We start from the raw sequence: 16,034 nt of genomic DNA on the forward strand, positions 1-16,034 counted from the left end.
TCGCTGATTCTGTGGTTTCCCCGTGTCGGGAGGATCCCCAGCATCCATCAGGCTGGCAGGGCATCGCACACCGCAGGGCATCGCACACCGCAGGGCACCACACACCTCAGGGCACCGCACACCGCAGGGCATCACGCACCGAGGTGCCGCTGTCACACGCGGGAGCCGCACCGACGTTGCGGGCACAGCGTGGGTTCGAGCCGGGACACGAGAGCCCACGGCCCTCACGCTGCCTGTGTTTGTGTAAGTTAAAGTGTGCAGCAGAGGACTGGCGAGCGTTTCTTCATCATTCCTTCCCGCAGAGAGCACAAAGCCAACCCCACGGCCTCGCTCTCTGTAGCTGCCCAGACACTGGTGTTCCATGAGCTGGTAGCTCAGAGCAGTTCCTGTTGCTTGCTGGTGCCCTCTGCTGCAGTGCAGCCCAGGCACAGCTCCCAGAGCCACGGCTGCTCTCGGCCCCTAGACCAGACTTGCACCCCTAATCCTAATGGGTTCAGATTAGGTATTAGAAAGAAATTCTTTCCTGTGAGGGTGGTGAGGCATTGGAACAGGTTATCCACAGTGGTTATGACTCCCCAGCCCTGGAAATGTTCGAGACCAGGCTGGGTGGGGCTTGGAGCAACCTGGTCCAGGTGCAAGTAGAACAGTTTATATAGGAGCAGAGTTAATTTTCCAGGTTGCCTTTATATATCACAAGGAAGCAAAAATAAACAGATAGAAAGACTAAAAAGTTCCTTTTTTTTTTTTTTTTCCCCTTTACGGACAGCTTTGTGAGTCCTGATTTAAGACAAAATGCCAGGTACTTTAGGAGAAGTAATTGATTTTGATTCATTAAGAGCTCTTTTTCCTGACAATAAAGTGCACAATGCAACAAGACAAGGCTCACAAAAGCTGGTTCCCAAACAGCTGCTGGTTTCTGTGAGCTGCAGGTCAGATGCAAAGATTCAGGGCATAAAGGAAATCGTGAGACATTTCAACAGATCAAGGGCCGACACTGCTGTCTGCTGGCTCTGAGCTGTGCTGCTCAGCCCTCCTGCAGCTGGAGTCCTCTGTCCCTTTGTCCAGCAGCACTGCCACCAGCGTGGGGCAGAGCTCTGGGACAGCAGAGCATGTGTACAAGGTCGAAATTATTTTTAAACACCTTGTTATTTCAAAAAGCACACTGTTTCTGATGCCAGTTCAAGAGAAGCCCTGCTAATTTCAAAAGGTTCAGTTGCATAAAAACTGTTTCAAGAGAAGCGAATTGGATTTGGTGGCTCCTTTAACTGCTAAGGCATCAATTGTTCTGCAAATTATTCCTGATAGTGCCTTAATTAATAGTATATTACAGTGCTGGATGCTCCTGCAAGGCTTTTAAACTCTGTGGAATATTTGTACCTGCTAAATCCACAGTGAATTTAGGGTGAGCTATTGTCGTGGGTTGACCTTGGCCGGATTCCAGGCACCCACTAAAGTTGCTCTGAGCTGGGAGAGGTCACACAGGCAAAACAGACTCAATGTGGGGTTAATACAAAAATTTATTACTAACAGGATAAGATCTAAAGAGTGGAATTCTTCTGCACAACAACCTTGTTCTTGAATATGTTATCACAGAGGCGCAATTATTGGCTCTCCCTTGGCCAGCAGCAGGAAGTCTCTCCTGTAGCCAGCTATCATTGGCTTCACTGGGGGGAAACTTCCAGCAGCTTCTAACCAAAGCCACGCTCTGTGGCCCCCCCCACTACCAAAAAACTCAGCCACCTCAACCCACGACAGCTATGAACTTCCTACAGGTAAAGAGCTGGGGCAGAGAGCACAAAAGACTGGAGAGGCACAAATGTGTCCCTGGAACCTCTTTGTCCTGGGGAGAAGAGGGAAAATGCCCCCTCTCTGCATGGATGGTGGCACTGCAGCAGCACAGTTCTGATGGTGGGGAGATCAGCAGGAGTTGCTTTACCTCTTCATGTTGTGACCCCAGGAACAGGCAAGGAAAGTGAAGCAAATGCTAAAACAGCCCCTTGGATTTCACAGGCAGCCACAGAGAGCAAGAGGTCATCCCACCTCCCACACGAGTGCAGCAGCAAGATCAAGGCCTTTTGAAGATGGCTGCATCTTCCAGGGCTGAGTAAAAACCTTGATCTTCAAATCCAGGTGGTGCAGATAAACAGAACTCCTTCAGGGTTTTCTACACAGGCCAGAGGAAGCAGCTTATTAGTAGCTCTATATTCCTCACAGTGTGTCCTGGGGATTACTAGAAACCAAATGGTTTATAGCTACACTTTTAGCAGCAGCACCACCGAGCACTTTATATTAAAATTTCATTGGTTATACTGACAATATATGGAGCTCATAAGGTATTTCTACAGAAATGCTACCCTTCTAAGCTGAAAGCCAATAGGAGCCAATAGGAGATACATGGTAAACTGTATTTGAATGGTTGCTGTTAAGAAACCTTTTCTGAACTGGTTACTGAAGCCCTTGAGTTAGAGCTGAACCTTGCTCATTTATGAGAAAATGTCTTTTATCTGTAAATAATCTTCCCCCCCCCTTCCTGCCCCTTCACAGACTTTTGCTCAATTGTTTATCTATGGAAGGTTACTGCATTTCTCCATGGAACAAAGGAAGAGCTATTTTCCCTCACAATGTGTGCTCTTTGTTTCACATGAGGAACATACCAACAAGGAAAGTGGAAAATCATGGGCTTTGTTATTCTATTTATTCTGGGAACCCCGATTTCATTTTGGAGGAAAGTAAGTTTTTCTTGAGGTAAAAATCCCATCTGTAGTCAACAGCACCTGACCTTCACCTTTCTGCAAAGCAGCAGCATCCTGTCTGGCAGGGACTATCCCCCACATTCCCTTTTCTTCCTCTGTTGCTTCCAGCCTGGCACTTTGTCTCTCTTGGGGCTCTGAGAATATCATGTGGGAAGGAGCAAGACCCGGGATACCATCTCTGTCGGTTTTGGTCAGTAGAAACTTTGCTCTGACTAGATGCTGTGCTTGATCTCCCACTTTATTTCCTGGTTTTGTGTGGTGTGGATAATTACAGTCATATAACCTTCACCTTCCACCCCTAAGGGGGTGGGAAAAGCCCCCAGGTTCACTATGCAGTTTACTTCACTGTAACAATGATAACTTGAAGGTTTGGGAAACTTCTTCACGGGAAAGGTAACTCTCCTCAGCCACATGGTTATAAATAGAGGCCAGCTCTCTATAGCCTGTGATGCAGAACTAGCAAACTGCAATATTGGTGTTTAAAAAAGTAGTAGTAAATTAATTTAATCATGGGATTCTGTACATTGTTCTTGTCCCAGCCAGTAAATTAAAAATATCAAGACAGTTGGCTTGAAATCTCCTACAAAACAGCCCACGATATTCTCTAAATAGCCCCACAAAAAAATACTTGCTTTGTAGGTTTTTGGTGACACAGAAAATGAGGCAAAACTTCTCACGCTTTTTAAGGCTGGAAATTTCAGATGACTGATAAGCATAGCAACCATAATGCTCCAGGATTTTATTACCTATATTAATAAAATTCATTCAGTTTAATTTCTGCTGCATAATCTGATCAGAGTGTGACCAGCACCCAGCAAACTAAAAGATGCTCACTGGGAGCTGGTACTTGGCACTCATCCTGATAGGTGGGGAACCAAAAGGCATTAACAGCCAAAAGGAAAGGTTGGCAAACATGATGTGCCCCATGCTGTGGTCTGGAAATCCTATGGAGGATTAGCCACAAGTGTTGTTTTTTGCTTTATTACAGAAAGTATAGAAGGTTACTGTGGGTGTTCAGTTACTAACACCCACTGAGAGAAAGACTGTGAAGAGGAGCACAGCCACATGCTACAGGTTGCACATGAAACCAATGCATGTGAGACAGTGGTTGGAGGCATTACCTGGGTGAAGAGGTCCTTGGGCAGAGTGGTTAAACGAGAGCAGCCAGTTCACACACAGCATGGCACGAGGTGCACGTGTAGACATCCTGTCTCCTCCTCTCTGACCTCCTGGGTATGTGCCCTTCTGCTCTGCAGCCATGAGAAAGGGATGCCAGGACCTGCAGTGGGGAACAGTCTCAGTAACTCCTCTTTTTCTGGACCATGACCCAAAGCAAGCCCCTGGGGAGGTGAGGGGACCTCGGACCCAAGGCTTGGCTGCTGAGCAGTGAGGTGTCCTGGGAGCCTGGTGCATGGAGATCCCTGTGCAGGAATGGTGCCTGGCTGGGGATACAATGAGTGGGATGTGACACCTCATGTGCACCCTCATGGTGTTAAGGATACAGGGGTGTGATGCCTGTGCAGGCAGGGATGGGGGGCAGTGAGCCCACTTGAACCAAATCAAGCAACAGGAGCAACTTCTCCCTTAACATTTGTAACATAAGAAAATGTTTTTTAGAAGAGCCTCTTCTTTCAAACTATTTTCACTCCTCTCACTCATTTGCAGATATGAACTGTAATCCTTGGGTAGAGCTGAAAGTTTGCAATGCAAAAATCCCAGACTGCTGAGATTTTCTTACGCCTGCAATGGATTCTAGTAAGGATGTGAACAGTGGAAGCAAGGCACAACAACTGATATTTGGATGCAGGCTCATTATTAGGTCTGTACGTAGGCTGGGCAGACTGTGGCGATGCCACGAGCTGAGAGCAGTGCTCATAGAGCAGAGGGGCTGCTCAGCGAGGGCGAGGCTGCTGCGTGTGCCACGGGAACAGGCAGCAATGAGAGGTGTGCCATTCACATGGAAACACGGAGCTACTACAAGAAGATTACACACCATTATGTGAAAGAGCATTAGAGCAGAAAAATGATTTTAAGGAACTGTCTTGGCACCAGCTCATTAGCAAGAGATGAAATAGTTTTTCAGACATTTGCACAAAGAGAGAAGGGTAAAGACTGCCAAAGGAAGACTGAGCTATCTGTGGGAAGTGGCTCTTCCACCCTCAGTAAAAGGTGTGAAGAAGCAGGAGGGAGGTCAGCATGAGCAAGGGGGGAGAGAGATGCACTGGGTGGGGGATATGATAATATATATACAATAATACATAGCATCACATATAGGTGAGGATATTTCAAAAAACTGACCCATCCACCAATCTTCTGACTCATTTTGAGGCATCAGACCCTAACCTAGCAGGATCGCAGCTCCCGCAGGACACCAGAGGCTTCTCCGGGAATGGAGACGGAACTGCGGTGATTTCTACCTAAAGCTGCTTCCACTTATTTGCTACTCAAACAAACAAACAAAACCCACTCGTTTCAGGAAGCATGAAGACGAGTAAATCGATGAAGGGTTCTCCCCTGCCCGAGGAGTCTCCGGAGAACTGATACCGCCGTGCCCTCACCCAGGGCTCCGTTCCCCGAGGGGGACATCAGTGCAGCGAGCGGCCGGGGCCAGGCTCGGCTCCGGGTGCGCTCCCGCCGGCCCCGCCCGTGCCCCGCGCGGTCCGGCCGCTCCGCGGGGCCGGGGCTCGGAGCGGTGCTCGGTGCGCGGTGCGCGGTGCTCGCTGCTCGCAGGCGGCGGCACCTGCGGCGGCGGGCGCGGAGGTGCTCGGGCCGCCCCGCCCCGGTACCGCCCGCACGGGGAGAGGAGCGGCCCCGGCGCGGCCCCGCCCGTGGGGCGGCACTGCGGGGCCGGCCCGAGCACCTCCGCGCCCGCCGCCGCAGGTGCCGCCGCCTGCGAGCGCCGCGGGCCCGTCCGGCAGCAGCACCTGTGGGGCGGGATGGCGGAGCTCGCCCTGAGCGCGGAGGCGGTGCTGGGCTTCCTGCGGGAGCGCGGCGGACGGGTGCGCAACGCCGAGCTGGTGAGCGCCTTCCGGCCGCTGCTGGAGCCCGCGGGGGCCGGGGAGGCGGCGGAGGGGCGCGCGGAGCGGCGGGAGCGGTTCAAGGCGGCGGTGAACGCCGTGGCCACGGTGAAGGACATCGACGGCGCCAAGTTCGTGGTGCTGCGGCGGGAGCTGCGCGCGGCCCCGCCTGCGGGGGGCGCGGTGTTGGCGGGGGGCGATGCCGGCCCGGCCCCCGTGTCTGTCCCTGACCCCGGCCCGGTGTCTGTCCCTGACCCCGGCCCGGGGCCCGGCCCCGCCGGGACGCCCCCCGAGGAGCCGCCGGGGCCGCGGGCGGTGTCGGAGCTGCGGGGCCTGTTCCAGGGCGGCGGCGGGGGGGTGCCCCTGCCCGGCGGCGCGGGGGGGGCCCGGCGGGAGCCGCCCCCCAAGCCCTGCATGCTGCCCGTGCGCTGCGTGCCCGTCCCCGCGCCCGGCCCGCCCGGGGAGCCTCCGGCAGCGCCGTCCGAGCCTCCGGCAGCCCCGTCGGAGCCGCCCGCAGCCCTGTCCCCGCCGCCCCTGGAGGACGAGGCCGGGTCCCGCTCCCCGGGGCTGCGGCGGGGCACCAAGGCCCACCGGGGCAGCGAGGAGACCGTGGTGCCGCTGGAGCAGGCGGAGCACCAGTGGCTGGTGCTGGCGGCCGGCGGGCAGTGGACGCAGCAGCTCCACGGGCTCCTGCTGGGCGATGCCAGCCTGGCGGCTCGCAGGGACTTCGTGTCCGGCTTCACCGCCCTGCACTGGGCCGCCAAGAGCGGCAACTGCGACATGGTGACCAACATCATCCGGGCGGCCGAGAAGGGGGGGGGCCGGGTCAACGTGGATGCCCGGTCGCACGGTGGGTACACGGCCCTGCACCTCGCCGCCATCCACGGCCAGGAGAAGATCATCACCATGCTGGTCTACAGCTACCACGCCAACACCGACCTGAGGGACTACAGCGGGAAGAAGGCACACCAGTACCTGAGGGAAGGGACCCCCCTTGCAATCAGGCGCCTGCTGGGGGACCCCAGCCTTTCCCAAAACATGGAGCACTCCGTGCCCATCAAGAAGTCCACAAAGCTTGCAGCTTCAATCTTGAGCTCCACTAGCACCTTCCTGGGGGTCATATCCGATGACATGGCTTTCTACGATCTCACCAAGGGTTTAAGGAAGCCCTCGACTTTAAACAAGCTTCTGGCTGCCACTACGGGCCCGAGGAGGAAGCCAAAGACCAGAGGGGGCTTCCCTTCATATTCCTCCCTCTCCGAGGTGATGGAGGAGGAGGAGGAGGTCGTCGTGAAACGCAGACCCGTTTCTGAGCTGTTCTTTGGCCACTAACCTCTGCCTTACTGTGATCAAAATTGTTCAGTAACGTGGCTGCTGTCTCAGTTTTCTCTCGCAGAAGCAGTTTGGATTTCTTCTCTCCATGTGTGTCATTTTGGATGTTTGACTAAATGGTTGATACGGTCTGGATCCAAAGTCCACAGGATGGAAACCCAGCTCCAGATGCCTGTGGGAAGGGAGCTGCCAGGAAGTGCTGTACATGCTGTCTGTACCATCGTGCAGAGGCACGGAGGGAGACCACAGACTTAATGCTTGAAAAACTAAAACAACCTCTGTGTGTGTAGACAGGTGAATATGCTCGAGGTACAGCCACCTTGATGTGTGTTCCTGGGTTGGAGAGCAGAAGAAAGGTGAAGGATTGCGTATTTTACACTGTGAACAGCAAGCTGGTAGCTGGCTACTTTAACAGGGCTTGTTATCTAGCAGGCTTAAATTATCAGAGGAAAGATACATAGTTTTCTATGATGTTTCTGATTATTTTGGTAGAAGAAGAGGGATATTTCTATTTACAAAAATTGTGTACTTTTTCAAAACAAAGTTTCTCACTATCAGAAATACTAACAACAATCTCAGTTGTTGCCTTATGCATTTCTTTAGATGAACAACTCAAAGAAAACAGAACCCAACCTTCAGCACTCAAGTCACCATGACTTGTCTACCTCAGTTTGGAAGCTTGGTTGGCGTTTTAATTTTTTTTCTCTTCCTGGAAGAGTTTTTGACCAGGTGGTACTAACCACGTCTTGATGATACTGTGAACATGTGACTAGAGATCAATCAACTTAATCTGAATAAAAACCTTGTTGATAGTGAAAAACTGAAGTGAAAAGCTGGGAACAGGAACCTGCAGAGTTTCTAAGTAGCCAACTGGAAACAAAGTTGGGCTTGTACGTCTGATTCTTTTTGTTTAAAACTTGGCCTTTGATTTTGACCTATTTACAATAAATGTTTATAAACATTGGGCTTTATGTTATGTTAAGTGTTTCATGATGGAATGTCTGCATGACTTCTTGCAGCGATGTTTATCTTTAACAGCATGATTCACTGACCTAAAACTAGCTCGTCTTTTGTATGATTGACATAATTGTTCTATGTATAGAGCTACACGTAGCTCCAAAAAGCATGCTAACTGCAGGTTAAGTAGTATATTTGCAGTGAGATTATTATTTTTTAATTATCATTTGGTTAAAGGTAATGCAGAGAGGCAGAGCTGTGAACAGAAACTGTCCAGCTCCCAGGGCCAGTCTGCTAAAACAGCATGTTTTCTCTAAAAAATGTGACTAGAGACCTGTATCATTCTGAGGTGATGAAGGTGAGAACAGTGCCGTGCTGGCTCTGCTCTGCAGCCCCATCAGGGGTTTTGGTTTCCACACAGAAACACTTGTTTGCATGCTTTACCTTTCTGTCCCAGTCAGTGACTTCAGGAATGTGTTTTTTTTTCCTGCCTTGAATTAAGCCTAGTACTTGTAACTGGCTATAATTGGCTTGTCCCAAATGCTCAACAAGGAATGTTGTAGGACTGAAGGTGGAGGCACTGCCCTCTTTGCTTTCAAATGCTCTCCCTGAAGTCCTTGGAGTTGGTTGGGAGTGTGATCAGAGCTTGCAGGGAGCTCTGGTGCACCTGTCTAGGAAGAGACTGGATTATTCTGCACCAGTCTGCTTCTGTATTGAACTAATTAAGTTGTTAAGCAAAGGTTAATGATCAAGCACCTCATGACTTCTATATCTGGAGTAGGGTTTAAAAAAATAAAATCCAATTTGCTGCGTAGCTGTTGGTGACTGTTGGCCAGCGTGGTCCTTGGAAGCCTTGATTTGTGCTGCACCGTGTCAGCTCAGAGTTCCACGTAGAAAAGGGCTCTGTTTTAAAGTGTCTTTCTAAGTGTATGGACATGGAACACTTTTTGTCTGTATTTCCTGGAACACAGAAGTGTGTGTGTGCATTCCTGTTACCTCTGAGGCACTGGCAGGGCTGGTGCTGCCTCGGTTAAAGTGTTTGTTTCTGTGGGAATTGCAAACACTCTACAGTTTGCCTCGGTCTTATGGGGAAGTTTGTTCACTGGTTATGGCTGTGGGCTTGATACCTGTTCAAACAACATCACTGAACTTTTAGTGCTCCCTCTGAATAAAGCTTACCTGAGCTGGAGGCAGGGTTCAAGGATGGAGTGTTTTGTGTTTAAAAAAGCCCAGCTGACTAACCTGTAAAGCGTGGTTGTGACTTCATCTCCAGGAAAGTCGGGAGGAGGTTTCATTGCTCCTGTGTTGTTCTGTCAAAGAAGTCATAGTTGAGATAAGGCTTCATTACAACATGTATCATCAAGGAAATTCTGCACTACTCCTTCCTCAGAGGCATTGTGGGATGAGCTGGTGTGATAGGACAATGCCCAGCAGCAAGAGCCCTCCCAGCAGTGCCAGGGAGTGCCCCAGGCTTGGCAGGAGCCTTGGGACACAAAGGTGGGGCACTCCACAGTCGGTGCTGTGGGTGGAGTGGGCTGGGCTCAGGCTCCGCCAACAAGTTTGTGCTGTGACTCAGCTCATTCCTCTTCCTTGTTGAGCAGATGAAGGAAAAGATAATGTCTAGGCAGGCTGGGATTAGTATACCCAGAGCAGTACAACTTCAGGTGTAGACAGGTACTGGGAGGTATCGAGAAGGCACCGCTGTAATCTTAAAAATATATATAGTGCCTTTGGTTTGAAGTAAAACCAGTCTGTCAGCCTGGCTGGGTTCTGCTTTCTTGTGCTGTCCTTTACACTGTGGAAGGGACTCTGCAGGATGATCAGTGATCCTGGGAGTGTTTTCCTGCCAGAGACTGAGGCCAGGACTGTTTTATGAATCCCTCAGCTTGACTGATTCTCCTTAATTTCACTGTCAAGCCCAAGTCTGGCTGAACACAGTGGAATTTTCACCTGAGTGAATGAGAGCTGTGAGTTTAGCCAGGATGCTTTCACAGGGAACAGCTGAGGGAGGACTGTGGCCCCCTCAGCAGCCTGGCCTGGGGCAGGGGCTGTGCCACGGTGTGCCATGGGCTGGGCATGCAGCCTTCTGAACCCCTGGCACAGCCCAGAGCTGTTAGCTGCCTTCCACATCATCAAAGCTAATAGCAGGAAAGGTAAAAACCGAATAACCTGAGCACCCCGGGCTCTGCTTCTGCCCTGTGGAGAGGTTTTAGTGGTGGGGAGGGGTGGCAGCTTTGGCAGGCTGGCAATGGAAGGCACAGATAAGGCCCAGGAGCTCAGGTTGCATTTTGCCTTGGTTACTACCCTGCCTACTTGCCACATCTCAGTTTTCCTGCTATAAAATGAATCACCTTGGTCACTTCTTTAAAGCACAGTCAGTGCTGCTACTCTAACTGAAATCAAGATAAGGTTTTTAGAGCTGGAGGCAGCACGAGCAGTGTCATTCAGTGGAGTGCCTACACAAATAAAACCGGCTCAGATTTTAGTTCAGCAGCACTGGAGATCAGCAGAACTAATGTTTGTCTGACCCTGGCTCAGTCTGCTAGGGATGACTTGGTTTGTCTGTTCCTCAGACATTTTGTTCTGACGAGTATCAGCTCACAAACCTGCTCTGAGGAGCTCTGCAAACAAACCTCAAGCTGTGATTCTGCACAGAGGGGCAGACTTTGACCTCCTGGATGTGTTTGAGCAGTGTGAGGCAGCACAGTCCTTATCAGGCTCCCAGAGATTTCTGGCCATTTCCATTCCCTTGTGAGTGCTGCAAGAAGCACCTGGACTGGGAAAGCCCTGGGAAGTGCTCCTGCACGGCAGAGGAGTCTGAATGAGGTTTCAGCTTCATCACAAACCCAAGGTCCAGTGGCAGAGTTGCTGGGTAACTCCAACAGACCAACAGGAGCTGCAGCCACCAGCTGGAGGTGGAGGAGGCCTCCCGAGAGTGCCCTGGTTCTCCAGTGCTCATCCCTTGCTCCCACTCCTTGTGTCTCACCATGACCTACATTCCTTGGTTCATTTGTCTCCTGATTTGCATATTAATCTGAGTAAAATGGCAACATGGCAGTTTTTGCTCTTTCCAGTCATTTGTGCTATTGTGGGACCCCCAAATTAAGAGGTTGTTAACGGGGACTTGGCCAGAGTGTAGCTTGGGCACGAACAGCCTGGTGTTTGTTTGCTGCAGGGGGAGAACGGGGACAGAGCAGGACAACACAGATCAAAAACTCTGCCTCCTAATGAGGAACATTTCTATTCCAGTTCCAAGGTTTGTTTCACTAATTTATAAGACAAAGCAAGTCATTAAGTACATCAAACCCTTATACTGTGTGTTAACCCCAAACCAGGCAAAATAGATCCATACTGTCAATATTAGCACAGCTTTAGTATGTCTTCTTCCCCTTCTGGGAGGAAGAAAAGAGAGATGTGCACAACAAAAACGATGCTGCCAGTGTTCAGCTTTCCCTTCCTTGGTAGGAATTCTACTCTGTGTTTGCCCCAGTTAGTGTTATTCCTTTTCTTCATCTGAGAGCACAAGTTTCCAGCCAAACCCAAACGACCATTTCCCAAGAGAAAAATCATCCATCCCCATCACTTTGAGACCCTCCAGACAAGGTAAGAGACCCCAGCTGAGAAGCACAACAAGTACTGTGGACTCACTGCTGACACAAACCAAACAACCTTCATTTCCACGGAGTGGAACACGAGTCCCAAAATGCACAAGCCTTTGACATGAGGTTGTACTGGGGTGCCAGGCCCTGCCCTGGTTGTCCTCACCCAGTGCCTCCTGCATGAGGCAGATGGTCACAGCATCAGACTCACCCCTACACACAATGACAAGCTGCAGTGGTACAGACACACCTTCTCACCACAGGCTTTGTGTTGTACTTTCTTCCATCCCTCTCCCACAGGAGTTTCCCCCTTGGCAGCAAAGCAGGGCAGCTCCACTCCGGGCAGGGTCAGCCCTGGCTGGAGCAGCTCGTGCCTCCTCAGCAGCCCCTGTGGCCCTGCAGGACACTCACCTTGTGCTCAGGAGGGAGCAGCTGCACCCCAGACAAGGGTCCTGCAGGCACCAGCCGTCACACTGGGAGCTGTCACAGGGATCTCGGGAGGAATTGTTTCACAAGTGGTTCCCATTTGAGGTAGTTTGGGATGTTCTTGCTCTTCCACCATGTGCTGAGCCCATTAGAAAGACCTCTGGCTCTTCATGCACATTTTTAGAAGTGTCTCTTCTTCTCTAAATCAAGACTATCTGTAGTCCATATTCTCTCCCTGTGGATTTATCTCTGAGATGACTCAGCTTCAAGGCTCATGTGGTATTTTAGAGTCTCTCTGATAACCTTTAATGCCTCTCTTTGTTTAGCAGTGAAATTCATGTGCTGCTTCTGGAGAGCCTTTTGTGAACCCCAGAGGTTGCATGATTCCTACAGGCTGATTATTCTTTAATGTCTACGTGGGCTCCCTTCAGGCACAGATTAGTTTTGCAATTCTGCTCTGAGTTTATTTTTAAAAATTATTCAGATGGTTGTCATGAATTCCCAAAGCAGAGAGAACATCTTTTTACTTATTAAATGCAGCTCTCACAAGCACCAAATAGATCTTTTGCAGAGTACATTTGCATTAACTCCTGCAGCCCTCCGTTCCTTAATTAGTTCTATGTGCAGAAGTTCCTCAGCATAACACGCCAGTGAAGAAAAATGAGACTGGGGCTTAAAACAAAATAATTAAGATCCTTCAATTTAGTGCCCAAGACGCTGAAACAGCGGCTCCTGATCCAGCAGTGACTCTCACACATTGCAGTGGGCGTTAAGTGAAATTCTAAAATGTCTAAAACCTTTTCAGTTGCTGCCAAGACAGATGGGCAGGATGTGCTCTGCTTCCACTGACCGCTCCTCCACCCCACACCAGTGCCACAGCTCCTGCTCTGCCTCAGGCTGTACAAGTCATGTCCTTATCCCAAACCAGGCCCAACTTCTTCTGCCCAGCAGAACAGAAGCTGCTGCCGTTCTTCCCCCACTGTGCCCGTGTGTGGGTGGCCAAAGGAGCTGCAGAGATCTCCTGGAATCCCACCAGCCTTCCCCACCACGGGGAGATCCGGGCTCCTGCATTTAGCCTGTGCCACCTCTTCCTTCTCCTCAGCACTCCTCTTTGGCTCTTCCCTGGGTGCAGCTGTCATCAGTTCACCTCAGCTCACCCAGGGCTCAGGTAGCAGTGCTCAGGTGCTGGGTCACGGTACCTCCTACCTGGCCTGTTCAAGTATCAGCTCACAGGCTGCAGCAGGACCCTGCAGGGCTGGGCAGCAGCAGGGATTCCCTGCCTGCTCTCCCAGAGGGTCAGGGGCCAGGCAGCTCCTCCATTCCTCACATTCCCCAGCTCACACATACCTGACTTTGCTCACACACAAGTAGCTCAGCAGGTCTCAGCACGGGGGAGTTGCCAAGGCCCAGAAGCCCCTGAAAGCCAAGAGCTGCCCAGGACCCTGGGCAGAGGTAACTCGGTGTCACTGCTGCACAGGTCACCCATGGGAGACTGGTGAGGAGGAGTATGAACAGTAACAGTGTACAAGCACTGCACAGGGTTTCATTTCCAAAATCCTTACATTTGCAAGACTTGCTTCCCCAGGAAGACCACCAGTTACTGCTACTTTCAGTTCAGGTCTTACATTTGTCTTCTGATGGTAAAGGGTCAGAAAAACCTGTCTGGAGCAGTGTGAGATCACAGTGTTGTAACTCAAAGATGCTCTGTGTTTCTGGCCATCTTGGCTTCTAAACCACATGGCTTGAAGTTGGGAAAAAGCTGCCACAAACAATGGTTATTGGTATGGGGACATAATCAGTGCTCTAAATACCAAACCTTCAGCAAAAGGCAGTAGGATTCAAAAGCAGGCACTCTTACCCTGTGTAAAACTGGCTGAGCCACAGGACCATTCAACATCTCCATCACTGGGACAGAGTCCTGCCAGCCCCACAAACAAGTTCAGTTGGTAAGTCCTACATGGAGAAGAAATTTTAAGTGAATAATGTAAACTGATGTGAAGACAAGAAGATCAGCCAGGGGATGTGGACACCACCTGCCTGACGTGGTCCTGTCTCCCAGCAGCCAAGAGAAGAGCACTGGCCTCCCTACAGGGGGTTTGTGGCCAGCACAGGTCTCCATGCTGCTGAAGGGACATGCAGCCCACCCTTAGGAACAGGCTGGTCTTTATCCTGCAGGTAATGACTGCAATATTGAGCAACCAAGGAGTGTTTCACCAGTCCCAGAGGTGCCCAGGGCTGCTCCTCACCATTCACCTGGGAGCAGGTAAATCACTATTTGCACATCAGACTGTGATTTTAGAAGCCACATGTGAGTATGTTGGTGTGCCAGGAATGCTGCACATGGCTGCAGCCCAGAGTGAACTATCACCATCACCCTCATCATAAATCAATAACAAACCATCAGGATCAGTGGAACCCACCTGACAACCCAGATCTGCCCCTGCTTCACAAAGGGGGTCTCTGCTTGCCAGCAAAGAGGTTCTGGTGCCATCACCGTGTCCATTTTCCACTTTGCCTGGAATTCACAGTTCTAACAGAGTAACAGGGAGTAAAGAGATGTGAACTGTTTGAAAGCAGAGTACAAGTTATTTCTAACGTTGCTCTTTGAAGCATACCTGTGAATGCTGGCGTGGAAGGAGCAGCAGTCACCCTCCCATGACACCAACCCCCAAAAAGAGATGAGAAGCTAAACAGGGTCTGTTCTTCCCCTTAAAGGCAAGCTCTAGCTTCAATTACTCAACATTTATTTCCAATCAGGTGTTTTTCCCTCAACTAAGAATAATAAGAATGAACTGCACCTTTGAGTCAGGCTTCTCAAACCATGCAAACAGCTCATTTAACATTGCTCATATTTTTTAAAATTCTCCACTGACTCTGTTAGCATCACTTCTGTTATTTTAAAGACCATTTTCAAAAGGCAGCTTTCAGATTTATGTATTAAAAGCCTGTCTTTAGGGCCTTCTGAGAACCACTGAGCAGATCTACTCACAAGATCTACAGTGTCTGGCCATTTTCCCCCAGGTATTAAGGCAATCACCACAGCACACATGGCAGCTTGGTCTCTGTGCTCCTGGAGTTCTTGTGCCCAGTGAAATGCAATTCCAAAGGATAAGATGCCTCAGGAACAGCTTCTATCAGTGGTGATGATACTTACTGTAGTCAGGACACACACCACTAGTAAAACATTTCTTGGTAAAGCTCAACATCCTGGGACAATGAACATCTATTCTGGCTCTGGAAGAAACCTGAGTTTAATTAGTGGCTGCCTTATTCATGGTCTAGGTATGTAGCTCAGATGGAATATTGTTCTCTCTGAATACTTACAAACAAGCAAAACACACTCAGATTTTAAATACAGCAACATCACTGGTCTGACTCAACACACAGCATTTGTTTAAAAGATGTTTGCCAAGGGATTTATATAAAGTCTCTCTGAAACCAAATAACCTCCCCCAGGGTTCCCACCTGCCCCACGCTGCAGCAGAGCTCTTCCCCCTCATCCAGGCTTCCTGTGCACGCTGACAACTGAAAACTACCCAAAAACAACCTCCTGAAGGTGCTGCTTGAAAAACAAGCACTTCAAAAGCACAGCAAGGACTTTGCAAATGACTGTGCAGGAATAAGCTCAGAGTTTATGATTCCCAAAGCTGTTCATTTGAGCTGGCTCCATCACAGAGCAGCTCTTTGATGTCAGTGAGGACCACCCTTCTTCTGACCTCCTCTGAACAGCCCGCTGGGATTGCACAGAGCCAGGAAAGACTCAGGGATGGCAACTGCCAAGAAAGGAAGTAATTATTTTCTTGCATTGCAGGGTATTTTTCCTGTGTCACACACCTGAACAGCAGAAGTGAGTGCAGGAGTTTCACCGACATGGTCCATAACATTTCCTAGGGCTCTGTGCAATCCCCCACTCAGATCTGAGCACCCACATTGCTTCTCATTTCAAACAT

At 50.3% G+C, this 16,034-nt stretch overlaps 2 protein-coding genes across 4 annotated transcripts; one reads left to right on the forward strand and one right to left on the reverse strand.

Moving 5' to 3' along the window:
* Window positions 1-1,147: 1,147 nt before the first annotated feature.
* On the reverse strand, window positions 1,148-14,612 carry LOC116794364. Of its 3 annotated transcripts, none has more exons than XM_032702977.1 (6): window positions 14,505-14,612; window positions 13,943-14,037; window positions 13,710-13,843; window positions 9,302-9,369; window positions 3,875-4,032; window positions 1,148-2,220 (listed from the first exon to the last, which is right to left on the reverse strand). In XM_032702977.1, the coding sequence occupies exons 1-6, from the start codon at window positions 14,585-14,587 to the stop codon at window positions 2,165-2,167; spliced, it is 594 nt and encodes a 197-aa protein (XP_032558868.1). In that variant the 5' UTR covers window positions 14,588-14,612; the 3' UTR covers window positions 1,148-2,164. The 3 variants fall into 3 exon arrangements, 2 of the variants coding, with proteins under 2 accessions (XP_032558868.1, XP_032558867.1); XM_032702976.1 differs by lacking the exon at window positions 1,148-2,220 and adding an exon at window positions 2,229-3,697; XR_004359765.1 differs by lacking the exons at window positions 9,302-9,369; window positions 13,710-13,843; window positions 13,943-14,037; window positions 14,505-14,612 and adding an exon at window positions 5,221-5,363.
* Window positions 5,632-8,873, forward strand: SOWAHA (sosondowah ankyrin repeat domain family member A). Its single transcript, XM_032702974.1, has one exon. It carries the CDS (start codon window positions 5,690-5,692, stop codon window positions 7,100-7,102), a length of 1,413 nt encoding a protein of 470 aa, XP_032558865.1. The 5' UTR covers window positions 5,632-5,689; the 3' UTR covers window positions 7,103-8,873.
* Window positions 14,613-16,034: the final 1,422 nt, after the last annotated feature.

The sequence above is a fragment of the Chiroxiphia lanceolata genome, chromosome 15 (assembly GCF_009829145.1).
Source record: "Chiroxiphia lanceolata isolate bChiLan1 chromosome 15, bChiLan1.pri, whole genome shotgun sequence".
In the NCBI taxonomy this organism is placed as follows: Eukaryota; Metazoa; Chordata; class Aves; order Passeriformes; family Pipridae; genus Chiroxiphia; species Chiroxiphia lanceolata.